The sequence below is a fragment of the Scyliorhinus torazame genome, chromosome 5, assembly GCF_047496885.1.
Source record: "Scyliorhinus torazame isolate Kashiwa2021f chromosome 5, sScyTor2.1, whole genome shotgun sequence".
NCBI lineage: Eukaryota > Metazoa > Chordata > Chondrichthyes > Carcharhiniformes > Scyliorhinidae > Scyliorhinus > Scyliorhinus torazame.
In genome coordinates, this window is record NC_092711.1 from 212,591,133 (window position 1) to 212,612,316 (window position 21,184).

At 49.3% G+C, this 21,184-nt stretch overlaps 1 protein-coding gene across 1 annotated transcript in view; it reads left to right on the forward strand.

Annotated features, from left to right (window-relative positions):
- The window catches only part of LOC140420929 (sodium- and chloride-dependent neutral and basic amino acid transporter B(0+)-like), a 269,713-nt gene that overhangs the window by 221,053 nt on the left and 27,476 nt on the right, over window positions 1-21,184 (forward strand). Inside the window, exon 11 of the mRNA XM_072505091.1 lies at window positions 8,459-8,577. Within this exon, the coding sequence (XP_072361192.1) occupies window positions 8,459-8,577 (119 nt within the window). The remainder of the gene's footprint in view (window positions 1-8,458; window positions 8,578-21,184) is intronic.

The following is a 21,184-nucleotide window of genomic DNA, read 5'->3' on the forward strand; positions in this document are numbered from 1 at the left end:
AATATTCAACTGCCCCTTCCTTGTTTTTATTGACAATATCACCATTATCACTTTTCAAAAGTTCTCCATTGGCCCTGATCACACTCATTTCCTAATATCATTTTGATATCCCTTCATACGCTCTCTTTAGCATTCACAATTGGTTTTGTTGTCCTTTGTACGTTTCCCAACTCCAGGATCTGTATTTATTCTTTTAGTTTGGTCTCCCTTACCTTTTCCATTATCTCTGTTCGCAATTTTTGGTACATGCATTTAGGGCTGGATTCTCCATTGCCCGACGCTGGGAGCGGATCACCCGATTCGGCAGAGAATGGAGCGTTGGCTGAAAAACGGGATCGGTGCGAGGCACCAATCCCGTTACGATGCTCCAGTCCCACTCCGGCGGCAACAGCAAGTTACATGCCCTGTGCCGGTGACACCATGAAAATGGGTGATTTGCACTCATTTGCATCTCATTAACAGGCTGGAAACCTGACTCTCACCCCCCTCCTCTCTCCTCCGCCCTGTGATCCTTCAACCCTCTTGGCCAGGAGTCATGCGGGCACGAATTGGTGCAAGTATTTACAAGCGGGGCATGTGTTGTTCTCTGCCTTGCTTTACCTGGGTGGCTTTGATTTGCAGTGTTGATCAGAGAACAACGAATCTTATAAACCAACAAAACTATTTTATTAGACACTACTAACTGGATTTGATACTTATCCTCAACAAACAAACAGTTGATTGCTCACACATAAACCATACTCACTATACTCATCTACATCTAACTCACTAACAGATTAAACTACTCTCTTGCTCTCTCACTATCTTCAGTCTTCCGAGCCAGTTGTTGCTCCTACTACCTACTCCAACCTTCTGTCTCACAAGGCGCAGCGTCCTCCCTTATCTACTTCTAGGATTAGCTCCCTCTAGTGGCTGTCTATTTCATTAACCCTTACATTACCTTCATGTATGATAATACCACATCCCCCCTTTTTTCTACAGAAAAAGTATTACCCTTTAAGATATTTTTCTTACATCCTTTTAGCATGCAGTGTCAATGACTACATAATCTACTAACCCCCAGGGCGAGATTCTCTCAGCCCTGGGCCGGGCAGGAGAATCCTCACGACCGGGCCACGCTGCCCCGATGCCGGTACACGATTCTCCGCAGAGCAGGGAATCGGCGCCATTGGCGCCAGCGTGGTTGGCATAGCACCTGTCGCGGGTCACTCTACGCGGCCGGCCCGCTAATTCTCGGGCCGAGCGGCCGTCGTGGAAACGCTGAGTCCAGCCGGCACCGTCCACACCTGCTCTCAGCCGGCGGGAACTCAGCGTGGAAGGGTCGGGTGGCGGCCTGTGGGGGGGCGGGGGGGAGGAGGGCTCCAACCTGTGGGGGGGCCTCCGATGTGGCCTGGCCTGCGATCGGGGCCCACCGATCGGCGGACCGGCCTCTCTGGCTGGGGGACTCATTTCCTACGCGCCCCTGCAGTCCTGCGCCATGTTGCCTCGGGGCTGGCGCGTTGAAGGAAGCCACTGCGCATGCACATGTTGGCGCCGGTGCCACTGCGCATGTGCACGTTGGCGCCGGCGCCACTGCCCAGTTCGCGCCGGGATCGGCAGCTGGATCTGCGTGAACCGCTCCAGTGCTGTGCTGGCCCCCTGTAAGGGCCAGAATTAGTCCTGGGAGCGGCCCGTTCACGCCGTCGTAAAACGCGACAGCGTTTACAACGGCGTGGACACTCTGCCACGTGATGAGAGAATCCCACCTCCTATCTTTCTAAGTCCTGTCTTTAAGACAATTGGAGATCATTAATAACAAATACAGAAAAATTATAGCCTTGTCATTACAAATGTTTGAGGAGTGGCTAACAATTTTTTTTTAAACTGTTCAAACATTTTAAAGTCCATAATCTGAGTGAGTACTCAGTCTTCACTGCGGTAATGGTCACATCACCAACAAATCTTCAGTCCCATCAGTCAGATGTTCGAATGGTTGAACCATGTTCATCATCTGGTTCAGTCTCTTTCTGTGCTTGTGATGTTGCTTTTGTGTTTCCTGTGCCTTCAAAACCTGTTTGATATCTGGTTGAACAGCAAGAATCACCCCTTCCCGACCATTGAATTGTTGTGTTCTTCCTGACATTGGTCCCTTGTCTGGTCGTCAAGCATAACTGCATGTTCCAACACTTTCCTTCCATACAAGTGCCATGTGTCATCGAATTGTGGTATCACAGTTTGTTCCTCGGAGTATATTCTGTGGTATCCGAACCATTCTTGGTGAGCTCAGGATAAGTCCCTTTATACCTTTTATTTGGGGCAGCACGGTAGCATTGTGGATAGCACAATTGCTTCACAGCTCCAGGGTCCCCGGTTCGATTCCGGCTTGGGTCACTGTCTCTGCGGAGTCTGCACATCCTCCCCGTGTGTGCGTGGGTTTCCTCCGGGTGCTCCGGTTTCCTCCCACAGTCCAAAGATGTGCAGGTTAGGTGGATTGGCCATGATAAATTGCCCTTAGTATCCAAAATTGCCCTTAGTGTTGGGTGGGGTTACTGGGTTATGGGGATAGGGTGGAGGTGTTGACCTTGGGTAGGGTGCTCTTTCCAAGAGCCGGTGCAGACTCGATGGGCCGAATGGCCTCCTTCTGCACTGCACATTCTATGACCTTATCGATTTAACTTCAACTTGTCCACCATCCGTGCCCTCAGGATTCTCTGATGTACCATCAAGCTCTGTAACATCAGTTCCTGTTGGATGTTCAAATGTATACTCGACCTCTTGGTGCTCCACATCTGGAACCAACTTGTCTAAGAGGTCTTCATCTCATTGTTGGCTGTTCTTCATTGCTGTGCTCTCTAGTGACCTTTTTACTGTAGCACTACTATCATCAGCCTTTGTACAGTCCAGCTGCGATATTTCAGTCTCACTTTTATCCTGTACAAATTGAATGCCACTAGTGGTCACTACTTCGCCAGTCGCACATAACGTGTCCAGACCTTCATGTTGCTCATCATCTGATTCTTCATCGGTGTCTCTGCTGTGACCAAAGCAGTTAGACTTTCCCAGTCTTCTTCTGCCAGCTCAAATAAACATGATAGACTTTGACAGTCTGCTTCTTCTTCCGTTGATGTATCTGTTGCATATACTCTCTGGACCAGATCTAATGCTTGCAACCCTACTACCGACAACGGTTCATCTTTGACCACCTCGAAGTCTAGAAGCATTTCCATTTCTCCATATCTCACCAACAGATGACATGTTCCTTCTGTGAGTACCATGTTCCCATGATAGTCCACCAGTCAACACCTAGACTTCCCTAGGATCGGTGTTTCATTAGCTTTCAGCAAAGATTTCCACGAAATCATATTCACGCATGCACCTATTTCTATCCTAAATGGTGTTGCTATGCCATTCAGATCGAGATGTACAGTCCATTTTTTACTTGTCTTCTTTTGGAGAGGTGTAGTGGATTCTTCATCCAAATCCCTTGGAACAACCTCAGTGAGTGTTGCTATCAGGAAGGTAGCCTCTTCTCCGAACTGCTCGTGTTCGCAGCCTTCATTTGAGTTTTCAAACTTTTTTATGGTACTGATCTTTCTGCAGTCAATGTAATACTTCCCAAATCTGTGCCCTGGAACAGCTTGTGGAAAACGGCACTGTGCAACAAAGTGATTTAACAGTTCCTGCACTGTCTACCCAGCGGCAGACATTTTTTTCGCATGTGGGCAATTCCACAGCGTGTGCATGTCATGACGCTTGTGACGTCATCGTCAAAATGGTGTTCTGCCGGTGCACGCAGTTTGCTATGCTGCGCCACAACATCAATGCCTCTACCACGTTTCCCATCTTCGCGCCCTTTATAGTCGCTCCAAGGTCGGCATATTCGGACGATGCCTGCTCACTAGCCTTGCACATATTTATCGCCTCTTGCAACGATAGCAACGGTTTTCTAAGCATTTTTTCCCGTAGATGCTCATTTTGTATTCCAAACACTACTTGATCTCGAAACATGGAATCAGATGCGGAGGCAAAATTACATGACTGATTTCTCAATTTTAACACCGTACTGAATGCATCTACCGATTCCCACACTATATTGCAGCCGTTTCCTGAATATATACAGTTCATATGTTTCGTTTACTTGCATTTTGCAGTGCGCATCATATTTTTTCAAAATTATACCGTTCTTCGTTTTGTCCTCATCCGCATCGAATTTCAAACGGGTTAAACAGCTCTGGAGCTTGTGTTCCAGCCAGATTTAAAAGGAGCGATATTTTTCTTGAATCTGAAGCTTTTTCGAGTGGTGATGCAGAGAGCAAAACTTCAAACTGCTGTTTGAAGAACGCCTAGTTTACCGTCTGTTCTGTGATGATCTGGTTTCTGCAGTCTCTCCATCTTGTTTCACGTATGTTCTTTTAGATGAAGCTTGATTGCTTCGTTCAATTTTCTTTTTGTGTTTATGGTGTCTTCGCTGATCGATCTATTTTAGTTTTTTAGGGACAAACTCCTGGTCCCATTTGTTGTTCTCTGTCTTGCCCTAACCAGATGACTCCGATGTGTAGTGTTGATCAGAGAACAACGAGTCTTGTAAACCAACAAAACTATTTTATGGAACACTACTAACTGGATTCGACACTTATCCCGAAGAAACAAACAGTTGATTGATCACACATAAACTATACTCACTATACTCATCTACATCTAACTCACTGACAGATTAAACTACTGTCTTGCTCTCTCACAATCTTCACTCTTCCTAGCCAGTTCCTGCTCCTACCACCTACTCCAACCTTCTATCCCACTCAGCTCAGCGTCCTCCCTTATATATTTGTAGGATTAGCTCCCTCTAGTAGTTGTCTGTATACATTTCATTAATCCTTACATTACCTTCATGTATGATAATACCACAGGGCACAGGTGCCTTTGCTGTTGAGGGGGAGCAAGGAAGTAAGCAAACTTTTCAGATTTTTAGAGCTTGTTGGGGGGTGTATGACTGGGCCTCAGGGAGTTGTGGCAAACGGGGACTCAGGGTGCCCGCTTAGGATTGGAGTGTCCTGGCTAACACCCGCATTGCTGCTATTTGTTCATAGCTGCAACTTACAAACTCCTAGCTGTTGAGACTTCTTACTGCTCATAGATCCTTGCAAATGCTCTTAGGGCTACTGGTCTGTGGAAACCCACCCAGCCTGCCCATCTGGAAACCCTCATACCCCAGTAGCATCATCAAAGGGGCGGGGGTGGGCATAATTAATCGCAAGCCTACTAGGCACTCCTCAGTACATTCTTCAGAAGCGCAGTCCCTAGAGGGAGCTAATATATACCTAGAAGTATTTAAGGACGCTGAGCCTTGTGGGACAAAAGGTTGGAGAAGGTGGTAGGAGCAGGAGCTGGCTAGGAAGGCTGAAGATAATGAGAAAGCAAGAGAGTAGTTTAATCTGTTAGTGTGTTAGATGTAGATGAGTATAGTGAGTATAGTTTATGTGTGATCAATCAACTGTTTGTTTCTTGTTTGCGGATTTGCAGAGCGGGTGATTAGTCGGTAACAAGGGTTACCCGCTGAGCTTATGATTAATGATGCTTGTGTGGATGCCCCGATCAAGGTAGAGAACCGTTATAGCGATGCCCACTCAGCACCAAGAGCATCATTGAGCAGTGCATCAGCATGCTTAAGATGCATTTCTGATGCCTGGAACGCTCTGGTGGGGCACTCCAATATAGTCACCAGAGGGTCTTGAGCATCCTGGTGACCTGCTGCGTACGTCATCACTCTGATAATCGATGGTGCAAATGAAAGCAGTGACGAGACGTTGGTGTTTTCCCTGGAGTCATGCCCAACACGTGATCCAGAGCTGCCGTACACAAGGCAACCTCATCACCTACCGATTTACAAACCACGAGGCATGGACAGCGGCAGCTCTGCCATCCTGTGTCAACTCTTTCTCCCCCCCCCCCCATCATACTTCACACTCCACCTCCCACAGACACAAAAGTCACCTTCCGCTGAGACTTCCAACCCTTCCTCCTCCCTGAGTCCCTGATTCCGTCCACCCCTTCCTTCTTGCTTAGTCCTTCACTCCACCTTCCCTCCAGCCTTCCACTCCGTCCCACTACTTAGATGGTCATACCATCATCACCATAGGGTGATGGTCATTGGCTGGAGGAGGATGATGACGACTCACTGTGAGATGAGCTCTGCTGCTCCTCATTGTCTGACAAAATCTGACTCTTGTCTCTAAGATAACATACCACTGTCCGGTTGGATGATACCTGCATTTGTGCTGGCAGTTCCTTCTTCTGGGCCCAAATATGTTGGGGGAGCGGGGAGGTAGCGAAAGGCTAGGGCTCACTCACTGGGGATGCTGTCATACAAGACTCACACTGCTGTCCCCATGGCTTGCCAATTCTCTGTGAAGGTGCAACCATGTGGGCACACCTGGCTGCCACACAACACCCAGCCCCAGCCCATCCTTCACATTGGTGAGACAGAGGTTTGAAGCAGATCGGACCAGTGGTGCACAAGAGTTCAATGGTGAGTATTCACAATATTTGTGTCCTTACCCCATGCTACCTGTTCTATACTACACCTGTGCCAACTTCAGTGTCATCTCTTTCTATTCATTCATGGGCTGACTGCTTCTTCTAGGTGTCACCCAGACAACACATCAGACGGGGAGATGGTCTGCTGCTTGACTAGCCCTTCCAACTTTCGGGTGTCACAGGTGACAATGTGTCAGCCTGTTCTGCCTGCTGTCTATAACTGTCAGTATCGGGGGGGGGCGGAATTCGGAAGAGCTGAGGTATTCCACCACCTTCCCTGCGGATGGAGAAGAGGCCAGAGTGAGCTCTGGAGGCGCCACCATCTTCTGATGCTGCCAGTCCTGGAAGACAACCCTCATCTGAACCATGGTCTTGATGCCCTCAGCCATGGTGCACTGAGACAGGGTCATGTCCCTTGGTGACTGAGCCATGCCCTCACTGCCTCGGTCATGTCCCTCTGGGAATGTGTTAAGTCTCTCTGCACCTGTCTGGGCAACAGCTGTTCCATCCGAAGCCCTCCCTCAGGAGTCCCTGCCTACACCTGATGTGATGCAGAATGTGTGGTGCTCAACAGAAGGTAACCCAGGAGCCTGATCATTAACATTACCCACCGAGGTGATAGTCTCTGTGATAATGGATAGTGCAGATGAAAGCAGTGGCGGAACGTCGGTGGCTTCCCCAGAGTCATACCCCGGGATGTTCTGAGATGGGTGGGGCGGGCAGCGAACCCGAATGGCCCAGTCTCGTCTGATGGTAATACTGAAAGGCAAAAGTCATGGGGTGAGATCTTGGGAAGGACTGATCTGTGTGAGTCGGGCAACTCACTTGCTTTTAGGACATTAACAATGCATTGGACTCTCACTTGTTTGGCACATGCTGAACTCCATTGCAACCATTGCCCTCTTCTCGGCCTCCCCGGGAATTACAGGGCCCTTTCCTCAGAGGGGGTGTGGACCGGGATATCTGACGCTCTTGGCGGTTAAGGGCCGCTTTATCTTTGGGGACACAGAGAGAACATAGTGAGACGCTGGGACGTGGGCTTTTATGGGGGGGGGGGGGGAGGGTTGTAGCTGGTGTCCTGGCCAAAGAGGACAATACATGTGTGGGGTTTCATGGAGAGTGGATTGTAAAGGAGACACAGGAAGGTGGGGTGTTGTTGGTTTCTATGGGATTAGGGGCATATGTGAGGAGTGAGGGACAGGAGTGATGCTCTCGTTGATTTTTGTCCCTCCTACTCATTAACAGATTTGTCTAATTTGTTGCACAGTCACCATCTCACTCCATTGAGATCGCCATTAGATAAATTTAGAATCTCAGGAAAGTGTTCCATATTTCTCCCGTTCAAGCACAATTCTGGACTCAGTCATGTTACAATCATAGTAAGATAAATGTTTCACATGCCATTAGATTGTAAACTAAATCAGGCTCATTAATTACAACATAATCTAATATGACTTGTTTTTATGGGTTTTAGGACATATTGGGCTGAATTATGAGGGCTACCTGTGGGCGGGAAAGCTAGTCCCATTGACAGTGGTGATCAGGAGGGAAGGCTCCAATGCCGTACACTGAAGACATTCTTGAACATTTGACCTTCTGTCCATTATGAAGATATAAACCTGCATGAACCTCTCAGAGGAGCTTGCTGTAAATGGTCTCAAGGCACGGCATGGAAATGGAAGCAACAGAGTTCTCAATCTCCTCCGGGGACAGAAAATGATTCCTGTGCTCTTGGTGCAAAGACAACTTAAGCACACACATGTCTTGTGCTGATATTCTGCCTCTTCGGGCTGGCAACCTGATTCAATCTCTTCAATACTTCAGAAAGTGGACTAATAGTTAAAAGACAATTTCCTCATCAACTCCTGTTCTCTATTGGTGGGTTTTACTGGGCTGTATGAATTATTAATTGATCATTGAACTCATGTCACATTTTTTTCATCAGAAACAGTGTTAACAGCTTTGCAGGACCAGTTCCCTAGATATCTACGACCAAGGCGCATTCTTCTGACATTTGTTGCTTGCTTCTTTTTGTATTTATTGGGCCTTGCATGTGTAACAGAGGTATGTTGTCTTTTAATAGTATGCATTGTTTCCAATGTACTGCTGATTTGATGTAATGTGAAATTTCACAGGATTCTGTGATTGGGAAGGATCTTGTATATTGGTCCTGTTTTTTCCAGCTATTTAGGTTTGTGCAGGGATGGTGTGGGACTGACTGACCCTTCCTCTCTGCTGTTACTCAATCCAAAGTCTGGAAACACCCTTTAGATATCATCCTGTGAATCAAACTTACAGAGGCCCAGGTTTTCACAACAACGGAGAGCCTCCTTGTCATGCCAAAAATGGCAGATTAGCCTTGAAATCCTCTCCATGATTATGGCACTTCCTACCTTTGCACAGCCAGGACTGGAGTCAGGCTGGGATTTATGCATGCTGTTTATGGAGGCAACTGACCATTTAAATCATGAGCTGCCTCCACATGAGTAGGATTTTGATAGGCCAGTGTAGAACCCGCCAAAGTAACATGCATAGTCAAGCAGGTAGAAAGCAAAGACTGGGTTTATTCCGATGTAAAATAACCTCCACCCCCTCAAAGGGTCTCGCTCCCCAACCTGAATTCGCGATTTAAATATTGGTGAAGTTTCACCTTATTATAGGGGGAAACCACCCCCACTCCCTGTTATCGGGAAAGCTGTGAAGGTCATGAGGAATCTGATAGCCCTTATACTGTGACCTCCACAAGGGTTATAACACTCCCAACCTGCCCCCCCCCCCCCCCCCCCCCCCCCCAGAATGGGAAAAAGTCCCTTTCCATGGATGGGTCTGAGCAAACCCTTCTTTTCCTCGCCCGGAGATGGCTTCCAGGGACTGACCGTCTTCTGGAATCTCAGCATCCTTGATGTCCAAATCAAGGCTCTTCACGGGTGGTACAACCGGGGTCCAACTGCAGTGGAGGCAGGAATACGAACAGTGGATGGGCTCAGTCAGGGACCTCCATGATGTGGTCAGGGGCGTCGGGAATTTGGCTGCAGAGATGGCCCACATGTCAATTTAGACCCGCCTCCTTGGACCCGCAACTGATCCGAGACTGGTCCAGTTTGGGCCAACATGGGGCTCCTTCACAAAAGGTCCACACGTGTACCGGAGCCCCGAGAGCGAATGTGTGTAAAAATGTACGTCGTCCTTTGTCAGCCTCTGCCCTGTACTGGCCCTGGCAGATCTTTCCGCCAATGTCCGGGATAACTAAAGTCAACTGGGTATGGAGGCGGTGACCCATCAGTAATTCAGACGGAGCAACCCCCGTCGGAGCATGTGGCGCCATCTAGTACCAAAAGAGAAATCTGCCAGCTTAGCCTCGCAGGAGCCCAAGGTCTGTTTCTTCATTCTGAGTTTAGACGTCTGAATCTCCCACTCTGCTAATCCATTTGACACTGAGTGGTATGGGGCAAGTACCAAATGCCTGTTTGTGTGGGGTTTGCACATTCTCCCCACAACCCCCGCAACCCAAAGGTGCAGGTTAGGTGGATTGGCCACGCTAAATTGCCCCTTAATTGGAAAAAAATAATTATGTACTCTAAATTTATTTTAAAAAGCCAGATCGTGCCCCAGAAATGTCCCGCAAAATCAAGATGGAGGCAGGACACAGAATGGCCCGGCCATTCCCATTGGTGGAATGGCACCGCCGTCGGCACTTTCTGGTGTTCTTGGCACTGCACAAAATAGTGGGCCAACTTCTCTATGTCCGCATCAATCCCTGGCCACCAGACATACCTGAGGGCCAGTATCTTCATTTTGGACACCCCTGGTGCCTGTTGTGGTGGACCTGCAAAAGTGGTCATGTCCACGCTCGGAAACTACCGCGCGTGCCCCCCAAAGGATGATGCCTGTCCTCACTGCTTAATTCGAGCATCTTGTTGGTGTACGCCTTCAAGCCTCCTGGCAAGGCGCAGTGCTGGGCCCCACATAGGATAATATTTCGCACCCAGGACAGCTACAGGTCTGTTTAAGTCCAACCATAGATGCAGGATGCTGTGACTGGCAGGGAATCCATAAAATGGAAGGCAGCAATGATTTTGTCAGCCGATGTCGGTGCGGGGGTCATGGTGGGGAGAGGGAGGTGGCTCACCGCGTCAGCGTGTGGAATCTTGGCTCTGGAATGGTGTTCCAACACGTACTCATAGTTGCTAAAAGCTGTGCCCATCGTTGGATCCTGGAGGAGGTGATAGGGGGAAATCAGCCGGTCTCCTTAAATAAGCCCAAGAGGGGCTGATGTTCTGTGAAAACAGTGAAAGGATGTCCGTAGACATATGATAGAATTTGTTTTGCACCAAATACAACGGACAACCCCTGTACAACACGTGGGAGTCCATGCAGGATATTTTCCATCATCCGTTGGAAAATGGCACAAGCGGAAGAAACTCCGAAGGGCAGACGGGGATATTCATATAGCCCATGGTGCGTGTTGATGGTCATGAACCATGTGGAGCCAGGGTCAGCTGGAGGTATAGTGGCTTATGTGTAGTTTCAAAAATGATCAGCTTCCACTGAGTTTGCCGTACGGATGCTCAATGCGAGAGACGAGGTAGCGATCCAAATGTGAGACGCCGTTGACTCTCATAGTCCCCGCAGAGGCGGATGAATTGCGGATAGCGATGAGGACTTTCAGAGGATACAGCAGGATTTAGATCGTTTGGAGACTTGGGCGGAGAGATGGCAGATGGAGTTTAATCCGGACAAATGTGAGGTAATGCATTTTGGAAGGTCTAATGCAGGTAGGGAATATACAGGGAATTATAGAACCCTCAAGAGTCTTGAAAGTCAGAGAAATCTAGGTGTACAGGTCCACAGGTCACTGAAAGGGGCAACACAGGTGGAGAAGGTAGTCAAGAAGGCATACGGCATGCTGGCCTTCATTGGCCGGGGCATTGAGTATAAGAATTGGCAAGTCATGTTGCAGCTGTATAGAACCTTAGTTAGGCCACACTTGGAGTATAGTGTTCAATTCTGATCGCCACACTACCAGAAGGATGTGGAGGCTTTAGAGAGGGTGCAGAAGAGATTTACCAGGATATTGCCTGGTATGGAGGGCATTAGCTATGAGGAGCGGTTGAATACACTCAGTTTGCTCTCACTGGAACGACGGAGGTTGAGGGGCGACCTGATAGAGGTCTACAAAATTATGAGGGGCATAGACAGAGTGGATAATCAGAGGCTTTTCCCCAGGGTAGAGGGGTCAATTACTAGGGGGCATAGGTTTAAGGTGCGAGGGGCAAGGTTTAGAGGAGATGTACGAGGCAGGTTTTTTACACAGATGGTAATGGGTGCCTGGAACACGCTGCCGGAGGAGGTGGTGGAAGCAGGGACGATAGTGACATTGAAGGGGCATCTTGACAAATACATGAATAGGATGGGAATAGAGGGATACGGACCCAGGAAGTGTAGAAGATTTTAGTTTAGATGGGCAGCATGGCCGGCACAGGCTTGGAAGGCCGAAGGGCCTATTCCTGTGCTGTACCTCTCCTTGTTCTTTGTTCTTTGAACCCGTTGTGTTTCATGACTGACACGACAGGTGCCGCCCAATCAGAAAATTGAATGAGGTGGATTAACTTCAGGCCCTAGAGATGGTCCAGTTCTGTTTCCACCTGGACCGTAAAGCATGTGGGACAGGTCAGGCATGAAAATAGCACAGTTGTGCCAATGGGTCCATGCTAATTCGGGCCATTGCCCTTTTATGGTGCCCAACTCTCCTGAGATACGATGGGAACCTGGCCAGTACTCCTTCAAGACCATGCAGGTACATCTTGCAAACCCCTGCCAGTCCAACCGGGGATGGCACAGCCAGTCTCACCCCAACAAATTCAGAATGCTGCCATGGATAATCACACATGGTAAATGTGCCATCTGCTGCCTAGATTCAAACAAGACCATGGAGGTACCTGCAATTGCCAGCAGCTCGCCTGTGAACGTGGTGAGGTGGGCATTGGTGTCCCGAAGGGTCACCATCTGGAGGCCTGACCGGATCTGGTCGAAGGTAAGGCGGCTGACCAAGGATATTGCTGCTCCTATGTCTAACTCCATGCAGGTGAATTGGCTCTTCACCTCTACCAACAGTTGAATTGGGGTGACCCGAGGTGAAGCCACGCAGTGCAGTTGGTGATAGGCATTATCATCGTTGTCTAAGTAGTGGGCCTGGTCCCTCGGAATGCTGTCACATCTGGCGGGGCCGTGCAGTGGTGGGCCTTCCCGGGGTCAGCCGCTTTCCGGGGCACTGCATCCAGCAACCATTGGTCGGTACCCGTACTCTGAATGTTCGCTATCGGGGAAGAACGCTTGGCGGTGCTCCAGGCCCCGGGGGCAGCGGCAGTGTCTCTGTGGAAGCTGTTCCACTGTTGGGGGCCAACTTCCTGGGCAGGGTTTGAACGGGTTATGTTTCGGTAACCAAGGCTCAGCACCACAATTCTCTGGAGCTCCTGGACCCCTTGTTCCGTGCTCTCCGAGGAGAGTGTGATTTCCATGGTGTGCTGCAAGGTCAGGTCAGTCACAGCCAGTCGTTTTCTCTGTGGTACGGTATTGCGGATTCCACACACAAATTTGTCTCAGAAGGACTCGTTGAGCGCAGCACCAAATTCACATGTCTCAGCCAATTTTTGTGGGCAAAGCCAGGAAGTCGTTTGTAGATTCCGACTGGCCCTGAGATGCCATATGGAAACGGAAATAAGAACATAAGAACTAGGAACAGGAGTAGGCCATCTGGCCCCTCGAGCCTGCTCCGCCATTTAATGAGATTATGGCTGATCTTTGTGGACTCAGCTCCACTCTCCGGCCCGTACACCATATCCCTGAATCCCTTTCTTCTTTAGAAAGGTATCTATCTTTTTCTTAAAAACGTTTAAAGAAGGAGCCTCAACTGCTTCACTGGGCAAGGAATTCCAGAGATTCACAACCCTTTGGGTGAAGAAGTTCCTCCTACACTCCGTCCTAAATCTACTTCCCCTTATTTTGAGGCTATGCCCCCTAGTTCTGCTTTCCCCGACCAGTGGAAACAACGTGCCCGCATCTATCCTATCTATTCCCTTCATAATTTTATATGTTTCAATAAGATCCCCCCGCATCCTTCTAAACTCCAATGAGTACAGTCCCAGTCTACTCAACCTCTCGTCATAATCTAATCCCCTCAACTCTGGGATCAACCTAGTGAATCTCCTCTGCACCCCCTCCAGTGCCAATATGTCCTTTCTCAGGTAAGGAGACCAAAACTGAACACAATACTCCAGATGCGGCCTCACCAACACCCTATACAATTGCAGCATAACCTCCCTAGTCTTGAACTCCACCCCTCTAGCAACGAAAGACAAAACTCGATTAGCCTTCTTAATCACCTGTTGCACCTGCACACCAACTTTTTGCGACTCGTGCACCAGCATACCCAGGTCCCTCTGCACAGCAGCATGTTTTAACATCTTACCGTTTAAATAATAATCCATTCTGCTGTTATTCCTCCCAAAATGGATAGCCTCACACTTGGCAACATTGAATTCCATCTGCCAGACCCTAGCCCATTCACCTAACCTATCCAAATCCTTCTGCAGACTTCCAGTATCCTCTGCACTTTTTGCTTTACCACTCATCTTAGTGTCGTCTGCAAACTTGGACACATTGCACTTGGTCCCCAACTCCAAATCGTCTATGTAAATTGTGAACAACTGTGGGCCCAACACTGATCCTTGAGGGACCCCACTAGTTACAGGTTGCCAACCTGAGAAACACCCATTTATCCCCACTCTCTGCTTTCTGTTAGTTAACCAATCCTCTACCCATGCTACCACGTTACCCTCAATGCCATGCATCTTTAGTTTATGCAGCAACCTTTTGTGTGGCACCTTGTCAAAAGCTTTCTGGAAATCCAGATATACCACATCCATTGGCTCCCCGTTATCTACTGCACTGGTAACGTCCTCAAAAAATTCTACCAAATTAGTCAGACACGACCTACCCTTTGTGAACCCATGCTGCGTCTGCCCAATGGAACAATTTCCCTCCAGGTGCCCCGCTATTTCCTCCTTAATGATAGATTCCAGCATTTTCCCTACATCCGAAGTTAAGCTTACCGGCGTATAATTTCCCGCTTTCTGCCGGCCTCCTTTTTTAAACAGTGGTGTCACGTTTGCTACTTTCCAATCCTCTGGGACCACCCCAGAGTCTAGTGAATTTTGATAAATTATCACTAGTGCGTTTACAATTTCCCTAGCCATCTCTTTTAACACTCTGGGATGCATCCCATCAGGGCCAGGAGACTTGTCTACCTTTAGCCCCATTAGCTTGCCCAATACTGCCTCCTTAGTGATTACAATCATCTCAAGGTCCTCACCTATCATATCTTTATTTCCATCAGTCACTGGCATGTTATTTGTGTCCTCCACTGTGAAGACTGACCCAAAAAACCTGTTCAGCTCCTCAGCCATTTTCCCGTCTCCTATTATTAAATCTCCCTTCTCATCTTCCAAAGGACCAATATTTACCTTAGCCACTCTTTTTTGTCTTATATATTTGTAGAAGCTTTTACCATCTGCTTTTATGTTCTGAGCCAGTTTACTTTCATAGTCTACCGTACTCTTCTTTATAGCTTTTTTAGTAGCTTTCTGTGGTCCCCTAAAGACTTCCCAGTCCTCTAGTCTCCCACTAATTTTTGCCACTTTGTATGTTTTTTCCTTCAATTTGATACTCTCCCTCACCTCCTTAGATATCCACGGTCGATTTTTCCCCTTTCTACCGTCTTTCTTTTTTGTCGGTATGAACCTTTTCTGAACACTGTGAAAGATCGCTTGGAAGGTTCTCCACTGTTGATTGACGATCAAAGGTGGCTTTGGGTCAAAATGCTCCCCTACCAGGGCTACCAGAGTTGCGAACGACTGGGAATCCGTCACATTATGAGGCTGTGTGTAGGCCCTCCACAAGCCATCAGCAAAACCATAGTTTGCCATTCATCCCCCAGGATCCAGTTTGTTCGAAAAAGAATTGCATGTGTATCACAAACTGACTCCATTCATCGATACCTGCTTGAAATGGCTTGAGTCTCCCAATATGCAGCATTTCAGTGGATTGATGCGTGGCATCTTGAGGCCTAGATGAAGTGGCTCCGGTGTGCAGTACTCAGCGCCGATGGCAGCTCCACTTTATTCTTGGTGCCATGTAGTATCCGCCAAAGTAGCACACATAGACAAGCAGTTAGGAAACAAAGACTGGGTTAACGTGCAGGATCAGTCGGCAGTTAGGAAGGCAAATGCAATGTTAGCATTCATGTCGAGAGGGCAAGAATACAAGGGCATAGATGTACTTCTTTGGATTTGGATTCTGTTTATTGTTACGTGTACCAAGGTACAGTGAAAAGTATTTTTCTGTGAGCAGCTCAACAGATCATTAAGTACATGAAAAGAAAAGGAAATGAACAAAAATACATAATAGGGCAAAACAAGGTACACAATGTAACTACATAAGCACTGGCATCGGGTGAAGCACATAGGGGTGTAGTGTTAATGAGGTCAGTCCATAAGAGGGTTGTTTAGGAGTCTGGTAACAGCAGGGAAGAGGCTATTTCTGAGTCTGTTTGTGCGTGTTCTCAGACTTTTGTATCTCTTGCATGATGGAAGAAGTTGGAAGAGTGAGTAAGCCAGGTGGTAGGGGTCTTTGATTATGCTGCCCGCTTTCCCCCGGCAGCGCGAGGTGTAGATGGAGTCAATGGATGGGAGTCAGGTTCGTGTGATGGACTGGGCTGTGATCACGACTCTCTGAAGTTTCTTGGGGTCCTGGGCCAAGCAGTTGCCGTACCAGGCTGTGATGCAGCCAGATAGGATGCTTTCTATGGTGTATATGTAAAAGTTGGGAAGAGTTAATGTGGACATTCCGAATTTCCATAGTTTCCTGAAGAAGTATAGGCGCTGTCGTGTTTTCTTGGTGGTAGCGTCGACGTGGGTAGACCAGGACAGATTTTTGGAGATGTGTACCCCGAGGAGTTTGAAACTGCTAACCATCTCCATCTCGGCCCTGTTGATGCTGACAGGGGTGTGTACAGTACTTTGCTTTCTGAAGTCAATGACTAGCTCTTTAGTGTTGCTGGCATTGAGGGATAGATTGTTGTCGCTGCACCACTCCACTAGGTTCTCAATCTCCCTCCTGTATTCTGACTTGTCGTTATTCGAGATATTCTGAGGCTGTTTAAGGCTCTGGTCAGACCCCATTTGGGGTATTGTGAGCAGTTTTGGGCCCCATGCCTAAGGAAGGAAATGCTGGCCTTGGAAAGGTCCAGAGGAGGTTCCCACGTATGATCCCTGAAATGAAGAGCTTGTCATAGGAGGAGCAGTTGAGGACTCTGAGTCCGTACCCGTTGGAGTTTAGAAGGATTATTGAAACTTACAGGATACTGAGAGGCCTAGAGAGAGTGGACGTGGAGAGGATGTTTCCACTACTAGGAAAAACTAGAATCCGAGGACACAGCCTCAGACTGAAGAGGCGATCCTTTAAAACAGAGATTTCTTCAGCCAGAAGATGGTGAATCTCTGGAATTTTTTGCAGTTGAAAACTGTGGAGGCCAAATCACTGAGCATCTTTAAGACAGAGATCGATAGTTTTTGAGTAATATGGGGATCAGAGTTATGGGGAGAAGGCAGGAGAATGGGGATGGAAAACATATTAGCCAGGATTGAATGACAGAGCAGACTTGATGGGCCGAATGGCCTAATGCTGCTCTTATGGTCTATGGGTTTATTTCGATGTATAATAACCTCCACTCCCCAAAAGGTCTCCCTCCCTGACCTGCATCCAGGTCGGGGTTTACATACTGATGAGGTCTGACCTTGCTAAGAGGGAAACACCACCCCCTGTTATCGGGGAAGTTCATTTTCTGTGGAGGTCACAGGGAATCTTACAGTCCTTATACTGTGACCTCCATGAGGGTTATAACAGCCAAGCATATGAAACCCAATGTGTGCAGATTAGACAGGTAAGAGCTGGTCTGAACTTGATGGATTCATTTTGCCAGGGCACCTCTTTGGATATGTTCCTGGGACCCCAGGATCATAAGAATTTAAAATAATTACTTTATCAGACACTATTTTATTTTATGTCAGCATGGCTCCTGAAGCTTGCCCATGGTAGATATCAGGTGAGCTGGCATGGCGATGTAGGTCCAGTGTGTGGTGGGCATTTCTTGGCATGAGTGGGCATTAAGTTGGCATCGGCCTATAATGGGCCCTACAGATGTGGCAACATAGGGGGGTATGAGGGGCCATGGGCAAGTGGGACAAAGGGATGAGGCTCTTAATAGGAGGGGGAGGGGGTTGGAGAGAGCCTATGTTGGCATGGTAGCACAGTGGTTAGCGCTGTTGCTTCACAGAGCCAGGGTCCCAGGTTCGATTCCCGGATTGAGTCACTGTCTGGAGTCTGCATGTTCTCCCCGTGTCTGCTTGGGTTTCCTCCAGGTGCTCTCCACAACCTGGCAGAGCAGAAGGGTGACTTGTTGGAGGTGGAGGAAGAGGAACATGCAACCACTGAGGAGGTGCCGGTCGAGGAAGAGCTGGAGGACGAGCCTGGAGGTGCACCTGCATAACCAGCCAGAGGATGGAGGACAGACAGCAGCAGCGAGGGTCCGGCATGGTCGGAGGACCATCCTCGCCCGCTTCACATAGGATGTGGCTTCGTCTGTCATCTCTCCCCCAAACCCTCACCCCTTTCTGTCCACCTTCCCCCCCATCCCATGCCAACCTCACAAAACCCAGTCCATCTCACCCTGCCTGCTCCCGACCCCCCCCCCACCCCCCTGGCAATTCCCCCACCTAACTACCCACTCCCGCATCACACCATCTCCCTATTCCATCCTCCCAGAGTCTGTGTTACATCACTCCAGGGTGATGGGCCTGTGTCGGCACTGGCAGAAGTGTGATGATAACCCATTGTGAGCTGAACTCTGAACTCCACAATCTATGCCACAGTCTGTCTGCTGAGTACACGCCCCCACCCATCACCTGCATGTGGTTTGCCTTGCAGAGGGGTGGGGTAGGTTGGGGGAGGGCCAGGTCCTGTAAGAGCCCGGGGGCTGAGGCTAGGGGAGGACGAAAGACAAATGGGGAGGGGCGCAGACCGGTCCTCAGTGCAGAATAACATAATATAGGCTTTACATATCTCGGGTGCAATGTACGCTTAATGGTGTACAAGTTCAATAGTGACTTCAACTGTCCCAAGCTACCAATGGCGCTGCACCCCCTCCGTCCCCCTTGCCTCCTCCATCTCAGTGATCCTCCATCTTCTTAGTCCTCCAAGCTCTACCACCATGTCTAGGTTTGCCCAGGATGCACATCAGAGATGGAAGCAGCCTGCTGCCTATCACATCCTTTGGCCTTAGATGTCCCTGGCTGGTGTTCTCTGGAGGACTTGGGTACAGAGGTTCCCTACCGACTTGCTGGTGGTACATGCCCTGCCATGCTAGCTTGCTCCGCACATCGAGCCCAAGACCAGCCTTTGTCAGGGAGAGTTGGACTCAGGAGGACTGGTGACCACAGTCGACTCCCTGTAGGGGGCTCCGGGTTGGCCTCCAGCACTCCCTCCTCCTGATAAGTGCCCCCAGGGTCACCTTGGACAGAGGGGCGGCAGGATTGGGCTCCGGCTGCCCAGCGTCACCTGGCTCTCCCCAATGTCTGCACCATGGTGCCGATGCACTCTGTGCTGCTCCTCTGTGAGCGGACCACGCTTTGCAATGCCTCGCCAATGTTCACCTACGTCTGGGACGCGATCCTCAGCGGCCAGTACATGCTCAGGAGCACTTCAGCGATGCCCAACTGAGACTGGGACATGCACTGCAGTGCCTCGGCAATTCTCAATTGGATCTGGGTCATGCTCCTCAGTGCCTCGGAAAGGTCCACCTCCGTCTGGGACACGTCCCCCAGTGACCCGGATATGTTGTCAAGGCACTCAGCCATGACCGTTGCTGACTGAGCTGCGCATTGGACACCACCACTCATGCTGCTGATGTTGTGTTCCAGGCTTCTACTGCGGTCACCACCCGAGCAGTGTTGGTCTCGGTGCCACGCATTGCCAGCGCTATTTTCTGCGCCTGTAGTCTTTGGGATTCCTCTAATCAACCATGGACCCGATGGAGTGCCGCTGACATTCCCCTCTTAGTCTCTCGGCCGCACCTTATCAACTGCCTGAGCTCTGGGATAGCCTGGTCCAGAGGCTCGACTGACTGGGATTCAGCAAGATCCTGGGCTCCAGCAGACCTCCGACTTCTGCCTGCCTTGGACGTTCCTGCCTCCACCTGATGTGCATCTTCAGCTGTGTAGTGCTCACTAGATCGTGCCCCAGAAGACTGTCCACTAACATCAACCACCGAACTGTGTGTTTCTATGCTGGTGGAGGGTGGGGATGACAGCCGTGACACGATGATGGTGGCATCCTCGGAGCTCTCCTCTAAAGTGTTTTCTTGGGAAGTAGGGGAGTGGGCCAATTCTGCCTCATGATCCTGCGGGAGAATTGTCATGTGGTCAGTGGGAGGGAAGGATCATCATTCTGGCATGAACAGCTCACGTGTGACAGGTCATCTGGGTGGGGGCCGGTGGAGCCTCACCTCTGCGGCACAAGCCAATACCGACGTCGTTGACCGATCTGTACTCAGCCTCCTCCGCGACCTCCAGTGTCCGTTCCTCATGAAAGGTTGAGGACCCTGAGAAAGGCACCCTGACGCCCAGGGACAGGGCCGTTGGGGAGGAGCCCCCAGGGGTAGCTGGCGGGACTGGTGCCAGGGCGCCAAATTCTAATTTGCGGTCTGGGGAAGGTCATTGAGCTTCTTGAGACACTGGGTGGCGGTCCTCCTGTTGACACTCCCCAAGCTGGTGGCTGCTGCCATTGCCTCCCAAGTGTCACTGGCTGCTCTGTGGCTGATCCTCCGACCCCCTCAGGGGGACAAGTTGTACTGTTTTGACCCCCACCACGTCCATTAGTCTAGCCAGGTCAGCATCTTCAAATCATGGAGTTGGTCTATGCAATGGCATGGCTGCGTGCTGTCTGGGGTTTGCTCTGCGGGATCAGTCGAAGTGCTGCTCCCCCTCATTCGTGTAGAGCTGCCGAATGCTGTCCCAGCGAATCATTTGCGATGTGAAGCCCGTGGAGCTCCATTAAGTGTCCTAATTGACGTCATATTCTGGCGACAGACTCACCGGGTTAGTTATCGGGAAAATCCCAGCATTTCCCACTCGCTATCACACTGAGAATGAATTCCGGCCCCTGAAATCACGTTGCCTGGAATGAAGGACCTTGTCTTGGAGCTGATGCAAATAATCTCATTTGGTGATGGACATGGTTGTAGATATTAAAGCAGGCTAATCAAAATGTTATTTTTACATTATATATCTGACGAGACGGCAATAAAACACTTCTTTGGAACAAGGAGACATGGACAGTAATGATCTAATAGAATTGGCTGAATTTTTATTCTGGCGTCCTGCCTTTGCATTGCTTTGGCACCTGACACCCGCAGCTATTTTTAATCAGCGGGCTAATTAATGATCAAGTGTGTGCTCATCATCCAATTAGGTTGGCAGGCAGGTTCCTGCTGCTGGTCAATGTCCAATAGCAATGGAAGTTTGGTGGCCCCATGTTCAGATAAGTGTGACCAATGTAG